Source organism: Marmota marmota, unplaced genomic scaffold (assembly GCF_001458135.2).
Source record: "Marmota marmota marmota unplaced genomic scaffold, marMar, whole genome shotgun sequence".
NCBI classification, from domain to species: domain Eukaryota; kingdom Metazoa; phylum Chordata; class Mammalia; order Rodentia; family Sciuridae; genus Marmota; species Marmota marmota.
Window position 1 is genome coordinate 4,640,673 of NW_026000316.1, and position 19,817 is coordinate 4,660,489.

Consider the following 19,817-nt stretch of genomic DNA (forward strand, 5'->3'; position numbering starts at 1 on the left):
ACACATACCTTTCATTTTCAATTGTTTTCAAATAAAAAGAGAGAAATCCCCTTTTCAAGTTGGATTGTTTAAATGCACCTACAGCTACTCCTGTCTAGGAAAGGCTAGGCAAGCTTTCCCTACTGATGCATTTCAAAAAAGGTTCAATTGGCAAAAGAAAGTAAGTGCAAAGGGTTTTTGACAAAAGAGGACTAGAGGGAACATATTTTCCTTTTGCAGAAATGCTGTTCTAGAAAATCAGACAAGGTAGCAACTCAACCAAGAATGTGCAAGATATTGGTGAGACAATCGAGGAAATTGGTAACTTCAAACACTCAACTGCATAAAATCATTACCTTAAAAACTAGAGTAGGGATTACATTATAAAAATGAGGGACTACACACACAAATAAAACAATATATTATGACTTTCAGATTATAGCACAACGTAACCCAGCATACACTGAGCCTGCGATTGTCTTATACCACAGAACCACATAAGCCTGAAAAGAACTTCTGGGACGCTCTCTGAGCCTCAGCAGGGTTCTTCTTGGATTTATAAGCATTCTATCTTGTTTAATGATGCTCCAAATAATTCTTAGGCAACCTTGTTCAGGGATGAGCAAATAAGAAATGCTAGCTCAAATTCAGGAGCTCTGAAATATCTACTCTGTTATGAGGAAATTTTTTTAAAAAATGTACATTTAAGATAGATTCTAGTACTGCTTCAGACAAATAAAAGTATTATGTCACCCATAGTTTCTGCACATTTAAAAGGTAATTATTTTTTGATTCCCAAATGATTCATATCATCATCTTCTGAGCTATTCCAAAAAAGCATATGAAACCTACAATTAATTTAGATTAGGTCAGATATTCTAAGTTTCAATGTTTTTCTAATAGTATAACAAAGGCATAATTGTTTTCTTAAAACATGTTCTCTCCCATTTTTTCCTACTAACTAGTCAACCTAGTTAATACTTTATAGATTATCTGTAATAACCTTAGCTCTCCTCCCTCATTATTCTGCAATTCTCCTATCTCACTTTGAAAGCTCTTCACAGTCTGGCTCCATCCTACCTTTTGTTTTTTCCTTTTATATCTTTTATTGTTAAATGCAAGCCAGTCCATCCTACCTTTCTGACACTATTCCAAATTAAATTCTCCTCTAACCATAGCAACAACAGAAAATATTCACTGAACATTTAAACATCAAACACTGGCAAAAGGCTAAAGGACAAAAATATATAATTGATAAATAGACTACAGTACAAATAACACCAGTCTCTGACCTCATATAGCCCTCATGATAAAACAGGTACTAATGTTATTCCATTTTATAGATGAATAAATTCAGGCACAGAAAACTAAAATATCTAGTCAGTGATTATATGGCTAGTAAACTGTGGAGCCAGGACTCAAATTCAGGACCCATCCTCCCAATTATTTTAGTGTATTTCCCCTGGATCATTAAACATAGTCTGTCACCTTCTTGTGCTGGCTGATGTGCACTGCTGATGATCTTAATCCTTTTTATTGGAGTAGTTTTGCTTCTGTTCAGCCAAATATTACCCATCTTTCAGGGTCTAGCTGGACTGAGAGGCCCAGAGACTATACTAGGCCTTCTCCATGAAACCTGATGTCATTTCATCAGACCTAATTGTTTTCCCCTTTTAGATAGTTCTTCAGAGCAAATAATCTCTATTATATATCAGTATACAGTGTATTCTTTGCTGATTCAGCTTTACTTAATCTCTCTTAATCTCTCTGAGAAAACTGAAAATTTCTTAAGGGTAAGGATTATTTCTTGAGTTTTTCCAGATTCTTCAATGACAAGTATATTTTAGGTCCCATGTTATATACTATACATAATTATCTCATTTAATCTTCACTAAAACTATAGTAGGCAAAGGTCTTTGTCCTATATTACAGATAAAGTAACTGAGACATGAAGAGATGATGAAAGAGAACAAAGTCAAAAGACTAGGCAGAAGAGCTAAAATTGACCTCTACTTTTTAGTCTCCACAAACTTTTAAGGGGAGGATCCCATGATCCAGTGGAATACAGGGAAGAGATAGAGGGGGAGGGAGGAGGATGAAAATGGAGAAGTTGTGGAATAAAATTGACCAGATTATGGTGTGTGTATGTGTGTGTGTGTGCCACAGTGAATTTCACCTTTGTGTATATCTATAAAGCACTGTGGACCATTTAACCACTGAGACACATCCCTGTCCCCAGTTAATATTTTTAATTAGAGACAGGGTCTCCCTAATTTGTATGCCATTGCACCCAGCAATACTTTTCTTGTAAGGTAACGTCCTTTGTTTCCATTGGTAGGTATTACTATAGTCACATGGGCATGAAATACCTTTATACTCTATAGAATCTGCTCTATTCCTGAATTTTATTTCTCTGAGAATAATGTCACCTTCTCAAATGCCTTCCTCCCTTTATTCCCACATCTTACCAATCATCAGAGACTGGTAGTTCAATCTTTCAACATCCCTTTGATATAAAATTTTATTTGTCAACTTGGCTGGTTCATGTGGCCCAGATATTTGGTCAAATGTTATTCTGGATGTTTCTGTGAGGATGTTTTAGATGAAATTAACTTTCAAACTGGTGGACTTTGAGTCAAGCAGATTGCCCTCCATTATGTAGATGGACCTCATTCAATCAGTTAAGACCTGAATAAAACGCAAAGACTAATTTCCTCTGAACAAGTGGGAGTTCTGCAGCAGATAATCTTCAGACTTGAACTGCAACATTGGCTCTTCCCTGGGTCTCCAGCCTGCTGTCTTACTCTGTTGATATTGGACTTGTCAGCCTTCATATCACAGGAACCAATTCCTTAAAAGAAGTCCTTCTCTCCACTCTCTCTACAGAGAACTTTTTTTAAATTTACTTATTATTATTATTTGCATTACAATACAGAGAACTTTTATACACCTCTTACTGATCATTTTTTTTAACCTTCTTGTTGCTGCATAGTTCAGGCCACTATCAGCTCTTGTTTGCACCATGAGAGTATCCTCAAAACCTTTGCTGTCTCAAACCTTTCCTGTCTGGATGCATTCTTTCTGGTTTTGCCCAAATGGTCTAAGAAACCTAAGTTCATCATTTTCCAATTTATAAACATTCATAGGCTTCCAATATTTTTCAGGATAAGACCCTTAGCACACCACAAAAGAAAGCTCACAATCTACCCACTACTACCACTTCTAGTGAGCCTCTTCTCTCACTACTCCTCCATGCACAAAAGGGAACTAACTTTTAGCACTCTTCTATTAATTTTATTACCTTATAAGTGATAAGTTCCTGCAAATATACATTGAAATACTGGGCAATTACTTCCTAATTGAGTAACCTTCAGTCAAAACACTACTTCTCTTGATCCTAATTATAAATTTGCTAAATTATGTGGAGACTACTCTATAAAATTCAGGTGTTTATATAACAACTTTTATTCTCTTGAAATTATGTTAATGTGTTTCTTGGACAGAAGAAATAAACTACAGTCAATTTCTGAAAAATTTTATGTATTTCAAAAGTATGAAGAATACAATCAATGGTATAGATATTATTTTATGAAATTAGCCATTAAAAGGCATTACAGCAGAATACTTGATAATGATTAATCACTTTAAACACATAATAACAGTTAATAATTAAACTCTGGTCACAAACTGCCTGGGTTCAAATCTAGGTTCTACCTCTTACTACCTTTGTGATCTTGGGCAATTTCTCTTAGTTTAGCATTTATTTATTTATTTTTGGCACCAGGGATTGGACCTAAGGGTGCTTTACCATATCCCCAGCCCTGTTTGTTTATTTATTTATTTATTTATTTATTTTGAGAAATGATCTCACTAGGTTGCTTATTACCTAAGTTGCTGAGGCTGGCTTCAGTAGCTGAACCTGCAATTCTCCTGCCTCAGCCTCCTGAGCCACTGGGATTACAGATGTGCACCACCACATCTGGCTTCCTCATTTTACAATGAGGTAATAGAACTTTCTTCATAGGGTTTTATGAGGATTAAGTAGGGTTAAAGATGTAAAACAGCTAAGATAGTTCTTGGTACATGCTATATGACAGTTGCTATTTTGACAGTGGTAAGGATAAGTGCACAGATAATATAGCCAGACTACTTGGATTCTATTTCAAAGCTAATATTTTCTATTTGTGCAAATTTGGAAAAGTTCCTTAATTTATACGAGCCTCAATTTCCTGTATGTAAAATAAGATAATCATAGCATCTTCCTCATACATATGTGAGAATTGACCTAAAAATCTTAAAATAGTGCTTGGCATGTGGCTGATATTATACAGTGCTTCTAAGTTTTACTATTGTTATATTCAATGATAAATGGTCCAATATTAGTCATACTACCTATTATCTTATTCAGATTTTATTTTGTTTGAAATTCTCTAAGCCTCTGGTGGTGAAGGCTATGTTCTTTATTCTTAAATTTTCAGAGTACAAATACCTGTCTACCAATCACTTTCTTCTTTTTCTCTCTCTTTAAAAACTAAGTCAAATCAAAGAACCCACCTAAAATATATGATCATTGTTGCTAAGCAAGGAAACAACTTACTTTACACTAATGTGGATGGTCCAGCAACTTTTACTTAGGCTCAGAGCTGAATAAGATGCTCTGCTATTTTTTTCAACTTGTAATAGTGCTGTCAATATCTATTATGACTTGAAGTGTTCAAGCCCTCAAGGAAGACTGTTGTAACTGCACTTCCAACTGATATGTACCACCAAAGTGAAACTAAGGTCTAGGCCACATCTCTCCATGCTGTGTTTTTCACTTTTCATCTCACTCCCTTCTTCCTTTACCACTGCCTCATTCAGATCATTATAATAAAATCAATGAGAAAAAGATGATCTCAACAACATAACACCTTGCACTGATTATCAAAATCCTGAATGCTCAGTGTAGCGTGAGAAGTGATAGATAGTATCATTAGAGAAATTGGACACAAGTAATTAATAATACTGTAAATTTTCTATGAATATGATTATTTACTTTATAGTCGAAAAATCAACTAGTGAAATTATTTTGCACTTTTGTTATCTTTTAAAAATAATTAGAAATACTTCTGTACCTTTGTTTATATCGATGAGCTGTTTCTTTTTCTTCTGGCGTTCCACTTTTTCTTGTTCAGCTTTCTCTTTTGCAAGCTTTGCCCTCCTAGTCTTCTCTTCCATTTCTCTTCTCTTATTGTTTTCTTTTACTGCTTCCTGTAGGTATAAACACAATTAAACAAAATCCTTTCCATGAGTTTTATAATGGAGAAGTCGCATGGTTTTAAAATTATACAAATATGCAGAGATGGAAAGTTACTATAGCATCCTCAAAGTGTGTGCATATGTTTTTAAGAATGACAACTAATTAATCTTAAGACAGCTCTTCTTGAAAATAATTTAGAAATAACTGAGTCTTCAATTGCCACTATCTGGGGTGCAGGAAAATTAGGGACATCAATGTTGCAGATTTAGCAATAAAATGCTTTCTCCATTGTTGAAATATGAAATAGTTTTGATACGAGAAAAAGCTTAATATGGCTCAGCAAGTATTTTATTACTTACTGTACAGTTTTTTGTTATCTGCAAAGTGGAAATAAAAAAAAAACAACTACCTCATAGGATTTTTGTGAGGAGAACTGAGGATTTTTGTGAGAAGTGTTTTAAGAACAGAGTTTAATATAATCAAGAAATTTTAGACTATGATGATGATGGTGGTGGTTACAGTGCTATTGGTAATGATTACATCTAATGATGCAGAGCATAAAACAATCAGCACTATTATCACAGAAGAGAAATATCTGTAAGTTTAGTCACTTTTTATGTGAAAAAATATTTCAAAATCTTCAAACATATTTCAAGCTATTGTCTGTTTTATTTTGGTTAGATTATTTGTGGAATGTCAGTGAATGAGTATATTTCAGTAGATGGTGTTAGAGTTGAAGTAAAATGATTGGCTGGAATAATATCAACTTCCTCAGAGTTCAGACAAGTCACTACAGAGACATATCAACTACAAGTTCCTTCCATCAAGTTGTTCTGGTTTCATTTCCTGTTATGATTGATTAGATATACTTCATAGCATGTACAAACTATTTTGCCCAACTTACTTTGTTCCAGAAACCCTAAAGAAAAAGACTCAATAACAAGAATACATCTACAAGACTTTGCCTGAAGCAATCTATATTGAAATGTTTTTTCTTCATGTTAAAAGATATAATAGTTTAGGGCTAGGGCTGTAGTTCAGTAGTAAAGCATCTGCCTCACATGTGTGGGGCACTGGGTTTGATCCTTAGCATCACATAAAAATAAATAAATATATTGTGTACTAAAAAAAGATACAATAGTTTAAAATATCCCTAAAAACACTTCCAAACTCTCCTGACTTGTGTGAGTTGATTTTCTTCTACAAAATCTAAATGAGCTGTGGATGGTCCTGCACACTTGTAACCCCAGCTACTCAGGAGCTGAGGCAGGAGGATTGCTAGATTGAGGCCAGCCTAAACAACAGAGAAAGACCAGATCTTAAAAAATGAAAAGGAATGGGGATATAGTTCAGTGCTTTCCTAGTGTGGGTGAGCCTCTAAAGTGAGCCCATTGATTCAATCCCCAGTACTGAAAAACAACAACAAAAACCAAACAAACAAAAAACCACACACAAAACCTCTAAATGATTTTATCTTTATTGGTATCTCCTCTTACATTACCCTTGTTAGGTTAATATCTCCTAGCAAAAGATTATGAGCACAAAACTATCTGGCAACTGTACACAAACTCAAAGAAAACCATATAAAATAAACTGGAAAATGAGAATCAGAATTTTAGAGCAGCTTCTCAAACCCAGCTTTACTGTCAATTTGGGTTGGATAGTTCTTCGTGGTAGAGGCCGTCCTGTGCATTATAGGACATTCAGCAGCATCCTTGGCTTCTACCTACTAGATACCCAGTAGCATCTTTTTCAAATATGACAACCAAAACTGTCTCCAGAGATTACCAAAGGTTGCCTAGAGGGGAAAACTGACTAACTTGAGAACTACTAACTTAAGGGGTTTTAGAAAGATAATGTACTCAGAAAAAAATATCACATACTACTGCTCTGTAGAACCAATCGTCCTTTTACAGTCATGGAAAATGAGTTCCAAATGAGCATATATATTTACCTAGGGTCTCTAAATTTATATAATTACAAGGTTGGGAAGAGAACCCTTGTCTTTTCACTCATATTTTAGTGTCAGCTTTGTTCATTAAGGAAAAATAAAATGTAGATGTGGCACCAAAAGTATAAGCAATAGCCCCTCAAAAAATAGACAAATTAGACTTCAACAAAATTCAAAGTTTTTGTTCATCAAATTATACCCAAAGAAGGTGAAGAAACAACCCATAGAATGGGAGAAAGTATCTGAAAATAATATATCTAATAAGAATATATAAGCCAGGCCAGGCACAGTGGTGTACTCCTGTAATCCCAGCTGCTTGGGAAGCTGAGGCAGGAGGATTGCAAGTTCAAAGCCAGCCTCAGAAACTTATGGAAGCACTAAGCAACTCAGTGAGACCCTGTCTCTAAATAAAATACAAAAAGGGCTGGGCATGTGGCTCAGTGGTTGAGTGCCCCTGGAATCAAACCCCAATAAGAAAAAGAAAAAGAAAAAGAAAGAAAAGAAAAGAAAAGAATATATAAAGAACATCTCAAAGAGGAATGAAGGGAAGGGAGAAGAAAGAAAGAAGAAGAAAATACAGTGGAATGAATTAACATTATTTTCCTATGTACATAAATGAATACACCACAGTGAATCTCCAGATCTTGTACAACCACAAGCCTGGAAACCTAATTAGAACAAGATGTATTCCATGTTGTATAAATATGTCAAAATAGGGCTGGGGATGTGGCTCAAGCGGTAGCGCGCTCGCCTGGCATGCGTGCGGCTCGGGTTCGATCCTCAGCACCACATACAAACAAAAAGATGTTGTGTCCACTGAAAAACTACCAAAAATAAATATTTAAAAAAAAAAATATGTCAAAATACACTCTACTATTTTGTGTATAACTAAAAAGAATTTTTAAAAGGTGAAAAAAGAATATATAAAGAACATCTACAACTCAATAAAATGGCAACTCAATAAAAATGTACAAAGCATTTGCAAAGATATTTCTCAGAAACCATGAATATTGCTAATAAGTACATGAAAAGATGTTCAACATCATTAATCACTAGGAAAATACAAATCACAATCATATTGAATGGGCTGGATGTATAGCTCAGTGGTAGAGTACTTGCTAGTATGTAGAAGGTTCTGAATTCAATTCCCAATGCCACCAAAAATGAAAATAAAAAAAATACATTGAAGTACTACTTCATACCCACTATGATGGCTATAGTAATTTTTAAAAAGAACAGAAAACAAATGAGGATGTGGAGAAATTGAAACTTTTGTGAATTACTCATGTGAATGTAAAATGGTGGTCATTTGAGAAAACTGGGAATTCTTTAAAACACTAAGCAGAGTAAATGGTAGCATAACCTGATTTGTTGAGATCCCCAGAGTCATGCCTCCCAACCTACAGAAGCATTGCAGTTACATGAGCATTATTCCTAACAGCTGAAAAGTAAAACTCAAATGTTTACCAACTAGTGAATGGATAAACAAAATACAGTATATATCCATACGATGGAATATTATTCAGCAATAAAAAGAATGAAATACTGAATTCTTGCTGAAATTATGGATGAATCTCAAAAAATACCATAATTAATTAAGATGCCAAGCATAAAAGGTCACATATTGTGTGATTCCATTTATATGTAATGTCCAGAACAGGCAAATCCATAGAGACAGAAAGTGGATGCATGGTTGTGAGGAGGTGGAGGAAGGGTTTCTTCCTGGGGGTGATGAAATTGTTCTGGAATTAGTGGTGATGGTTGCACAACCTTGTGAATATACTAAAAACTACAGAACTGTATACATTAAAAGAAAATTTTATGATATATAAATTACATTTCAAAAATTAACATTGAACATTTAAAAAATAGATATCAGAGAAAGGCAGGATTGAAATAAAATAATAACTCAAGGGAAAAGAAAGACAATGTGAAAAGGTATCATATATTCAGACCCTGATGTTATAAGCTGTATGACTTTTGGTCAGTAACATAAGATGCAAGCAGCATAGGAAAGAAGGTTAATGTCATGCATATGTTATTACCTGTCAAATCTATGATGTGCTAAAGAATCACAAGATCTCAGTAGACTCCTGTATTAATAATCTAATGGGGTATGTTAGCTGTAGATTACTGTCATTAGGGATCTTCACTAAAAGTTCATTAAAATGGAGGGAAAAGATCCCAACTGTTATCTTGCATTTGTATTTCTTCTTCTGGTAATATAAAATATATATTTGGTCTTCCCAGTTTCCTGGCATACAACTCCTAAAATCCTTGGAATCTGCAAAGTAATAGTGTCTTTTCGTAGGCTAATAAGATTAAAAGTGGTTGGTAGCCACTTCAGAACTTCTGGAAAAATAAAGGGAAGATTAAAAAAATGGAATTTTCAATTTCAAATTCCAATCTGGGGAGAGAAGAGGGACAGAAGGTTAAAATGATCACCAATGGCCAACACTTTAATCAATCATGCCTTTGTAATGAAACCTCCATAAAACCCCAAAAGGATCGGGTTCAGAGAGTTTGCAGACAGATAAATATGTGGGGGCTTGCAGGAAGATCAACAGGAACGTGTCCCTGTGCTGGGAGGGTGGTATACTCTCCATGGAGACAACTCCAGAGAGACAGAAACTCCTGCAATTGGGACTCTTCCAGACCTGGCCCTGTATAACTCTTCATCTGGCTGTTTATTGTATCCTCTAAATATTGTTCATAGTAAACTGGTAAACATGTTTCCCTGAGTCCTGTGAGCCATTCTAGCAAATTAATTGAAAAGCTGAGGTGAGGGTGATGGTGGTGAGGGGGTGTCCGTGGAACCCTGAATTATAACCAGTTTCACAGGTCAAACAAACCTGGGCCTGGTATCTGAAGTGGGAAGAGAAGCAATCTTGGGGACTGAGCCATCAACCTTTGGGATCTAACACTATAGTGCCTGAGTTGACATGGATTAGAGCACACCCAGCTGGTATCATGATTACAAAATTGTTCACAGGTAGGGAGAAACATCCACATGTTTTACAGCCATAAAAGTCTTCTGTGTTGATTATTGTGGTGGAAGAGCAGAGGGAAAACAATTTTTCTACACACGTCTTTATTCTGATAATAACAGCTACTCTAATGATAATCTATTATGTAGTAGGTATTTCAAAAACAAAACTTCTATAGCTATATAAAAAACAAACTTGTCAAGTGGGTATGATCTCATTTTAAAGATTGGGACACAGCTTTATGTAGGTTAAGTGACTTGCCCATGGTCACACAGGTATTTAAATACTACAAACACCTAGAGTTGTTAGGCATCCACATCTGTAGTCATTTACACTACCCCCCTCAAGTAGAGTTGCCAGAAAAATTATAGGATGCTTGGTTAAATTTGAATTTCAGAAAAATCATGATTTTTTTTCTGTAAGTATGTCCTATACAATATTTGGTATATGCTTCTACCAAAAAAAAATCATATAATATTTAGGATGCTTTGATACTAAAAGTTATTCATTGTTTAAAATTCAACTTTAAATGGGCATCCTCTATTTTCATTTGATAAGTCTGACTGTCCTATTCTCAAGAATCTGTTTATTTTTTACAAGCATCGTTTGATAAAATAAGATCATCTAATGAAGGCAGTAGAAATGATTGCCCTAAAACATTCAAATCCAAACAATATTTTGAGAACATAAATTTTGGTATAGATTATTCATAGGCATTATGTTATCCACAAACTTGAGTCATGTTATTTCTGCTACATTCCCAAGATATTCCTTTTTAACTTGTTTTTGAAAATATAAAAATAAAACTAAAAATACCAGTTTATATAAAAGTCAAAACTCATGTAATCTGATGTAAAAGAAAATAAGGCAATATCTAATGTCAAAGAATTTCTAATTGAGAAATTTGGCATATGTAAACAGATTAAATTTCTGTATAAGAGGGAGGCTTGCAAAGAGTACTACTAAATCAACATAAATGAAGATCTATCTAGTAAAGGATAAAAAAGACCAAGTAGAGCTCCATCATTTTATACCTTAAATGTCTCAGAAATAAATTTAACTACAAAACAATCACAAAATCTGTAATGGCATGTATAATCCTAAAGAGGCCAAAACAGAAGAGGAAAATAATTTTTGTAGTTTGGCATTAATGAATACAAATGAAAACACATACAAAAGCACGCATTTTTAAAGCAACAGAGACTGTGGAGTAAAATTCTGTCCTGATGTCAATAGTTCTGTTTTCATGGAAAGGCCTCATACTGAGAAGAAATCATAGTCCCTTTTTACTATTAAATCCACCTTAGGAAATTAGGGGTGGGAAACAAAAGCTTATTTAATTCCCATTTCTGATGAAAAATGTAACAAAAACAAAGGGGTCTGGGACTTAGCTCAAAGGTAGTGAGTTTGCCTAGCATGTGCAAGGCTTAAGTTCTATCCCCAGTGCTACAAAACAAAACCAAAAGAAAAAAAAGGAGGGGAAAAGGGAGATCTTACGGATATTTTCATATCAACAATCTTCACTTTTACTAGAATGAAAGATAAGATTTTAAGTTTTTGGGCTAGGAATATGGCTCTGTGGTAGAACATTTGCCTGGCAAGCATGAGGACCTGGGTTCAATCCCCAGCACTACAAAAATAAATAAAAGCAAAAACAACAAATATATGTGCACATATAATTTACATTATAAAAAAGATTTTAAAGATTTTGACTTACTCTTCTAAAAATGTAAAAATAGAGAAGTATTTTGGAGGATGGGATATATCTTTATCAAATAAAAGAACAAAAACAAAAGGAGCAAATTTAAGTTCAGGTTAAAAAATCCTTATATAATTGATTATGATTAACAATACTTTATTACTTATTCAACTTCACTAAACATTTTAAAACACTAACTTATGACTACTTAAACATCATTCTCCAGTAAACATCAATCATTAATTCTCAGGGTTGGGAACATCACCAACTGATTAGATTCTGTCATTAGTCAGAAATGTGTTCTGTTAAAAGGAAGCTAATTGAAAAAAAGTGTTTTGGTAGTAACCTTATACAAGATGAGAAAAATGTTTACAGAAAAAAAGAATCTCAGTTTTACTGGCATATCTGTTTTTCAAGAGTCAGTAAAAAGTGCAAAAGGAGCAAGATATAATAGAAAATCTGTCTAGGATTACTACAAATATTCACCAATCTAATTTTAAATCTCTCACTGAAATCTCTATGGCCTTGTTGAAAGTGTGAATAAATTAAAAATCTTATTTCCCTTGTTGTGCATAATTAACAAATGAGACCTATGGACCAAAAAATGTCATGTAAACAAACAAACAAACAAACAAACAAAAAACCCACCACCATGTAAATGCTAAGACCTCTCATTTATTCCAATTAAGCTTTAAAAAAATGGATGAAATTGATTTAAAAAAATTGCAAGCAGCTTAGAAGTTAGCTTCATTTCTGTCAGGTATATAGGAAGCAAACATCTTCCAACTTTGTGCTAGTTGAATACACAACCACCACCACTGTTACCACATTCCTTATTTACATTGCTTCCAGGGGCTTTACTATTCCAGTGTTGACCTCACTTTGCAAGTACCATGACCTTACTGAAAAGCTGAAGGTGTATTTCAGGCAGAGAGAAGTGGAATAATTAGGAGTATGGATACTCCAGTCAGACAAATCTGGTTTTCAAATCCAAGCTCTGTCACTTAACCTAAAATCCGTGTCACCTTGATCAAGGTAATTACTTCATCTTTTTGAGCTTCAGTTACCAAATCTATAGGAAAGAGATACTGCTTATTAAATCACAGGGTTGTTAAACAGATTAAGTGAAATAATGCTTTTATAAAACACTTAAGACAATACCTGATATAGAAGAAATGCTCCTTACATGGCAACTGTGATAATTATATATAATAGAAGCATTTGAAATTTTGAACAGTAAGAAATTGGTAATTTACCACATTTGTTTTCAATTCTGCATAATACCCTCCCCCTTACTTTTGGGAAGTCACAATGATATGTTCTATGACCAAAAGTGCACAGTCCTGGTTCAGTCATCCTTCAAACGCATACTAAATGTGATGATGATGATGATGATGATGATGATGAAGATTTGCAGTGCTGGGGATCTAACCTAGGGTTGCTAGATATGTGCTCTACCATTGATCTATACCTCAAAGCTCTTACACAATTTTTTTTCTTATTTTTTTTTCTTGTATGTAATTTTGTATAACCCTGAGGGTCTCCTTCCATTTCCATGCAATTTCCCTTCTCTCTCCCTTTCCCTCCCACCTCTCATCCCTGTTTAATGTTAATCTTCTTCTCCTGCTCTTCGTCCCTACTCAGTTCTTAGTTACTCTCCTTATATCAAAGAAGACATTTGGCATTTGTTTTTTAGGGATTGGCTAGCTTCACTTAGCATAATCTGCTCTAATGCCATCCATTTCCCTGCAAATTCTATGATTTTGTCATTTTTTAATGCAGAATAATACTCCATTGTGTATAAATGCCACATTTTTTTTTTTATCCATTCGTCTATTGAAGGGCATCTAGGTTGGTTCCACAGTCTTGCTATTGTGAATTGTGCTGCTATGAACATCAATGTAGCAGTGTCCCTGTAGCATGCTCTTTTTAGGTCTTAAGGGAATAGACCGAGAAGGGGAATAGCTGGGTCAAATGGTGGTTCCATTCCCAGCTTTCCAAGAAATCTCCATACTGCTTTCCAAATTGGCTGCACCAATTTGCATTCCCACCAGCAATGTACAAGTGTACCCTTTTCCCCACATCCTCGCCAGCACTTGTTGTTGTTTGACTTCATAATGGCTGCCAATCTTACTGGAGTCTTACACAATTTTTAACTGTACCATATTACTGGCATCTAAGTTAACTTGGGGGGAAATATATGTGTGTGTGTGTGTGTGTGTGTGTGTTGTGTGTATATACTGAGCATTCCTAGTGTGAAAATCCCAAATATGAAATGCTCCGATATCAAAGTATATTGATTTGGGATTTTTAGACTAGGGATACTCAACCAAATATATTATATAGGAATATTTCAAAATTCAAGAAATTCTGAAATCTGAAACACTTTGGGTCCCAAGCATGTTGGATAAGGGAACTCAACCTGTATCACTTGGCCTTCATGAAAGCAAACAAAAAAACAAACTGGAAATCTATTCATTTTCCCTTCTGGGTTTTGAATCATTCTGGTTACATGTGCAGATATACTCAGCAAGGCTTTTATTATAGTATCAGAAGCTGTATGACAGTAGAATCACATAACCATAAAAGAATGTAAATTGGAGTTTCCTGATGACCAAATTGGTAACTCTGGTGCCAGAGGCATACTATGATCACACTGAGGAGTATTTCTTCATTCATCAGGGATGTTAGAAGGATTTCTGAATGATACTGAGACAAATTATTTGTTTCAAGAAACCTGGTATGTATTATATTGAAAAAAAATTATAGACTAAACATGAATAAATGTTATTTTTAATAAAAATTAAACAAAAAAGATACAATTCTCTCCACATTTTTAAATTTTGAATTCTCTTAGCTCCTGATTCTCACCTTAGCTTTTATTTAATTTAAATTATACTTTCAGAATATTGTTTAACTTTGCATTTTATGCTAGTTACTTTAAAGCTTCAAATTGCTTCTTCCAATCACTTCTTTCTAAAATAACATAGAATAGTTAAAATTTAAACCACAGAATTCCTGTCATGGGCACTATAAATTTCTATATTTCCTAGGTAAGTATGATGATTTTAGGGCTTCATTTTTTAATGCATCTCAGGTATAAGAGTTTTAAAAATTCCTGATCTGTAATTTTATGGCCAGAGTTCAAATAATGGGAAAGTGAACTATTCATGTTGCTCATTTGAAGTCAGGCAAGACCCAAAATGCAAACATTTTAAATAAACAGCATACCCTAGTGAACATAGGAGGGCATTGAGGGGTGAGAGAGATGGTTTAAATACAAGTTCTACTAGGGACTACCATGCTTTATTCCTTTGGGACTTTTACTTAACTGTGCTATGAGAAATACTAGGCACCACAAGAAGTCAAACATGTGGTAGAAAGTGGGTGGGCAAGGCATTTACTTCTGACAGAAGCGCATTCTACAGAATCTGGCTAGCAAACATTCCTGGGCAGGTAGTCTACTAGTTACTATACCTAAGGCAGTGCTGCCCTTCACCCTGATTGTAGGACTCAGGGGTACAATCTTCATGACTGGCTAATTTTAAAATTAGGGTGGGCAAAAGGGAAGGGATATAATTAAAATGGCTACAATTGGATCCATTTAAGATTGAATACTATATTCTGAATATGGACCACCAGACATTCTATTTCTCACAGTGCTAAACCTGGTTTCTTGACCTGTGAAATACCTGTACTTCTTAGTGTTTGTTTGAGTTAATGAGAAACTACATATAAAGCTATTAAGCACAGTGACTGGTACTTAAAAATAATTCATCAAGTGTTATATAATTTGTCAATTATAATTTATCAGTTATAGTTTATCAGTTCTTATTATTATATCATTTCACATTTGGGCAATATATACATTTTCAGTGTCTGGTGTCCCATTTCCCCCAGCCAAGGAACATTCTTGCATATGTTCATGTACACTGAGAAAAGGAAAAAAATTCTTTTTGATATAGAAACTTGTATTATCAGGTAAAAATAGGAAGAAAGAAAACACACATAATCTCTTACCCACAAACTTTGAATAGACAGTAGGACTTGCCTTCCTGAGCCATGAGATAAAAAAAAATAGGTAGAATGAAAAAGAGGAAGTTTTAAGGGAAAATTCTTGCTATTAAGAGTCCATCTTAATGAATCTAGAAAAAAATCATAGACTAATTGCCAATTGAGCTACTAAAGAAATTCATGTATGGTTTTACTTGAAGGTAACACATTACTTAACTATAGTATAAACTGGGATGACATTTGCAAGGGGAAGGGAGTAGATTTCAGGGGGGGAGTTACTGGTTTTTAGTTGTTTTTTTTTAACATTTGGAGTTAGTTCTGTTATCTCCCTGAGAAAATGAAGTACACAGTCCAAGAAAATGCCATTTGATTTGGAACTTAGGAGTTTGCTTTTATTTCTTTAGTGACCATTTATCTGAGAATGCAGAAGATTCACTTAATCTGCCCAAAGGTTTACAGAGGGTCCAGGAAATTAGCCCACGCTCAGTCCTCTAACCCAGACATGGCTAAACTTTCTCAACTTTTCCCATTATTCCTCATATGAGTCTGTTAGTCCTGCTGGAAAACCTTCACTGAGGGATTTCAAGTAGAAGATAAGATTAATGGTAGAAAGTTTTTGCTTGTTCATGTAGTTCTCATGAAGTTATGACAAGATGTACTGATGGAAAGGTGGTATTGATCAGTGAACTACAATTATAGTCACAGTGTCATTTCCCTATCCCAAAGATGTCCTGTGCATAACGATGAGGAAAGGTAATTCTATACATGACAGCTTTTCATCATCTTACAAAAAAAATATTGTGTCGTTATTTTTTAAATTCTCTCTCCTTCTCTTTTGCTCTGCTTTATAGTTACCTAACCCATTCTTTGCTTTAATTGTTCTGACTGCTAGTGACCCTTCTAAAATTTTCTTTTTTTTAATTGCTTTTATTTTTTAAATACATGACAGCGGAATGCATCACAATTCTTATTACACATATAGAACACAATTTTCATATCTCTGTTTGTATATAAAGTATGTTCACACCAATTCATGTCTTCATACATGTACTTTGGATAATGATGTCCATCACATTCCACCATCATTGCTAACCCCCTGCCCCCTCCCTTTCCCTCCCACCCCTCTCCCTATCTAGAGTTTGTCTATTCCTCCCATGCTCCCACTCCCAACCCCACTATGAGTCAGTCACCTTATATCAGAAAAAACACTTGCCTAGGACCAAGGTGAAAGAGTTGCTAGAAAAAACAGATCCCAAGGTATCCTACCACTTAATGATGTGTAACTTGGGCTGAGATTAGTTATTCATTAATTTAAGTGGGTGAAAATCCTAAGAAATATCAAAAGCTAAGTGGTAAGTAGTTTTGCTCCCATTTTAGAATGATTGCAACAAGTTACAAATGGGAAACTTGAAAAGGAAATGAACAGCTAGATGATCAGAGGGGGGAAAAAAAACCTACATAAGATGGTGGCAAAGATTCATTAGAATTTTCAACTGCAACCAGGGACAAATTAAGGCTTTCCACTAAAGAAAGGAAGGATACCTTCTCTTTAATTAACCTCAAACAACATTAGATATTCCTTTTCTATAGTTTCACTGTGTTTAAAGGGCATCTTGGATTGAAGGAGTCATGACAAATGCTCAGGGCAAAGAATTTTCAGCTGCAGCAACCAGACTCTCAGAGTCAGCCTCTCCAAAAACTTTATTAGCACTGTAATACTGTTAAACTTTTTTCTTTCCTAGAGATTTCCACTTATTATGGTACAAGTGACCTTTAAAGTTCCTCTTATGAAAGATCTCATGAATACTTCATCAACCAATCAAGTATGATCACAACAGAGAGGTATAACTTTCTTCCTTGCTGGAGTAATTGAAACCTTGATTAGCTTGCTCAAGTAGTTAGGTGACTCAGTAATATACACTGAACAAATATATTGATACTGTTGCTAGATATGGATTAAAGTCATGCTTATTAACCTATGTAAATATGGTAAAATAATCACAGATGTATTATGGGCTAGAGGTAACCTACTAAATCAAATCAAACAAAACAGTTTCTCTCTTCTTTGTTTCCTAGGATCCTATGTTCCTTCCTTCCTATAGACAATATTTCTCTTCTTCTTCTCTTGTTTAAACTATACTTCTCTCCTAAACTTTAATTTTCATTTTCTCCTAAAGCTCTGTCCTTGTCTCTGCCCTGTTTTGTCTGTCAGAGAATCCATCTCTTCCTGCTCATAGCTGGGGGGAAAAAGCCCTTCCAATAGTCACAAGACCTTCCATAATTTGACCCTCAATTACCTCTCTGGATTCATCTCTTCCTTGGCCATTCTGCTCCAGCCCCACTGATCTACTTCACTCCGCATGAGCATTTAGAGTATGTTCCTTCTAGGCCTCAGATACCTCCATCGGGTTACTGTTTCAATTTCTTCTCATCAGTGAGGCTCTCCTTGAACACCTTATACAAAATAATCGACTAAACAATTCTTTGCCCCCTCTTCCCTACTGTTGTCTTCATAACTAACAAAAGGTCAAACCCTAGTTAAACTTGATACTCCAAACATTTTCTAAGAATTAGCAGCTGGATCTAGTTGATTTACATAATAACAGTTTTCAGTCTGGGAACTGGCAAAACATTATATTACCAAGAACATTTTCACACATAGTTCCCCACACACCTCATATTTCTTTATTGTGGAAAATATTTGTGGCCTTGAGAAAAATATTATCCACCTTGGAATGGTGTTTTTTCCTTAATAATCTATGAGTTATGGTTCACTGACACATACATTTATTTTCTAAAAAATGCCAATTCATAGGGTTTCTGAGGCCTGATAGCCATGACATTTGTCACACTGATGTAGCTCAATCTTCTGAGAAAATTCATTTGGATAGAGATTAGAATTTAAAAAGAGCCCCCAAGGTTAAAAGAAAAGATGCATTCTAATTTTGAAAATGAGGTCTTTGTTTAGAGTGAGAGACTTGCAGGATCCATGAACTACACAGCTTCTTTACTAATCTTTTGGTTTAAGGCAAAAACCTTTTCAGGTTTGGGTGGATGTTCCTAGCGTTGATTTGTATAAGTGATTCCCTTTTAGCAGAGATCTGCTGCATGTGAGGGAAACCAGTTGAAGTGAACTTAAGGAAGTGTTCATGGAAGTAGCCTTCTTGTATTCAGTACAACCAGCTTACTGTTCAGCCTCCTTAGAAACAAATAAAAAATTAATCTATCTTGCACATGTGGTACATATCTGGAGTTTTGACAGACAAACAGATCTTTGCACACCAGCATGGTCATGAAGAGAATCTCAAAGGTAAATTATTCAAAATAAGAAGAAAGAAAAAAGACTGTTATGTGCAAATCTCCTTGGATATTAAACTTCCAGTTGGTTACAAAGCGGTCATGCACTGATAATGAAGGCTGACTGTGATCCCCAAGGCCTTCTTTTAAAATTTGCCTTACAACTGCAAAAACATGTGATCTGAAGTTGGAAGAAAAACTGTCTCTCCCGTCACAGTCCATTAGAATGCTGAACTATGATTAGCTAGAAGTTAATCTGCAATCTGTAGCATGGAAAAGGTTTTCAAAAGTTGCAGGTTTCTGCAGACATTTTTCATAGTAGATATGTTAGTAGCCTTCTTTCCATCTGGGAAAGAAAAACAATTGAGTTCAACATGTCTCTATGGACCTGTATTTGATTAAAATCTATTAAGCACTTTGAGTAACTATAGGAAATTAATCTGTAACCTTTTTTTTTTGAACCAAACGAAGAAAATGAAATTCTAAAGTGACTGATAACCACACTTTAATGGGAAAATGTCTAGGGGAGGTATGGAAGGAAGAAATGACAACACAAGTACTACGTTACAGGTCTGAGACCTGAGACCTGACTTCACTGCCTTAACACTGTCACCATCTTAGAAAATGGAAGAGGGGCAGCACTATATATAT

The 19,817-nt window shown here is 34.8% G+C and overlaps 1 protein-coding gene across 9 annotated transcripts in view; it reads right to left on the bottom strand.

Annotated features, from left to right (window-relative positions):
- The window catches only part of Diaph2 (diaphanous related formin 2), an 831,690-nt gene that overhangs the window by 170,249 nt on the left and 641,624 nt on the right, over positions 1 to 19,817 (bottom strand). For all 9 annotated transcript variants that reach the window (XM_048797310.1, XM_048797302.1, XM_048797304.1 and 6 more), the window contains one exon: positions 5,094 to 5,229. In XM_048797310.1, coding sequence (XP_048653267.1) covers positions 5,094 to 5,229 — 136 coding nt within the window. The remainder of the gene's footprint in view (positions 1 to 5,093; positions 5,230 to 19,817) is intronic.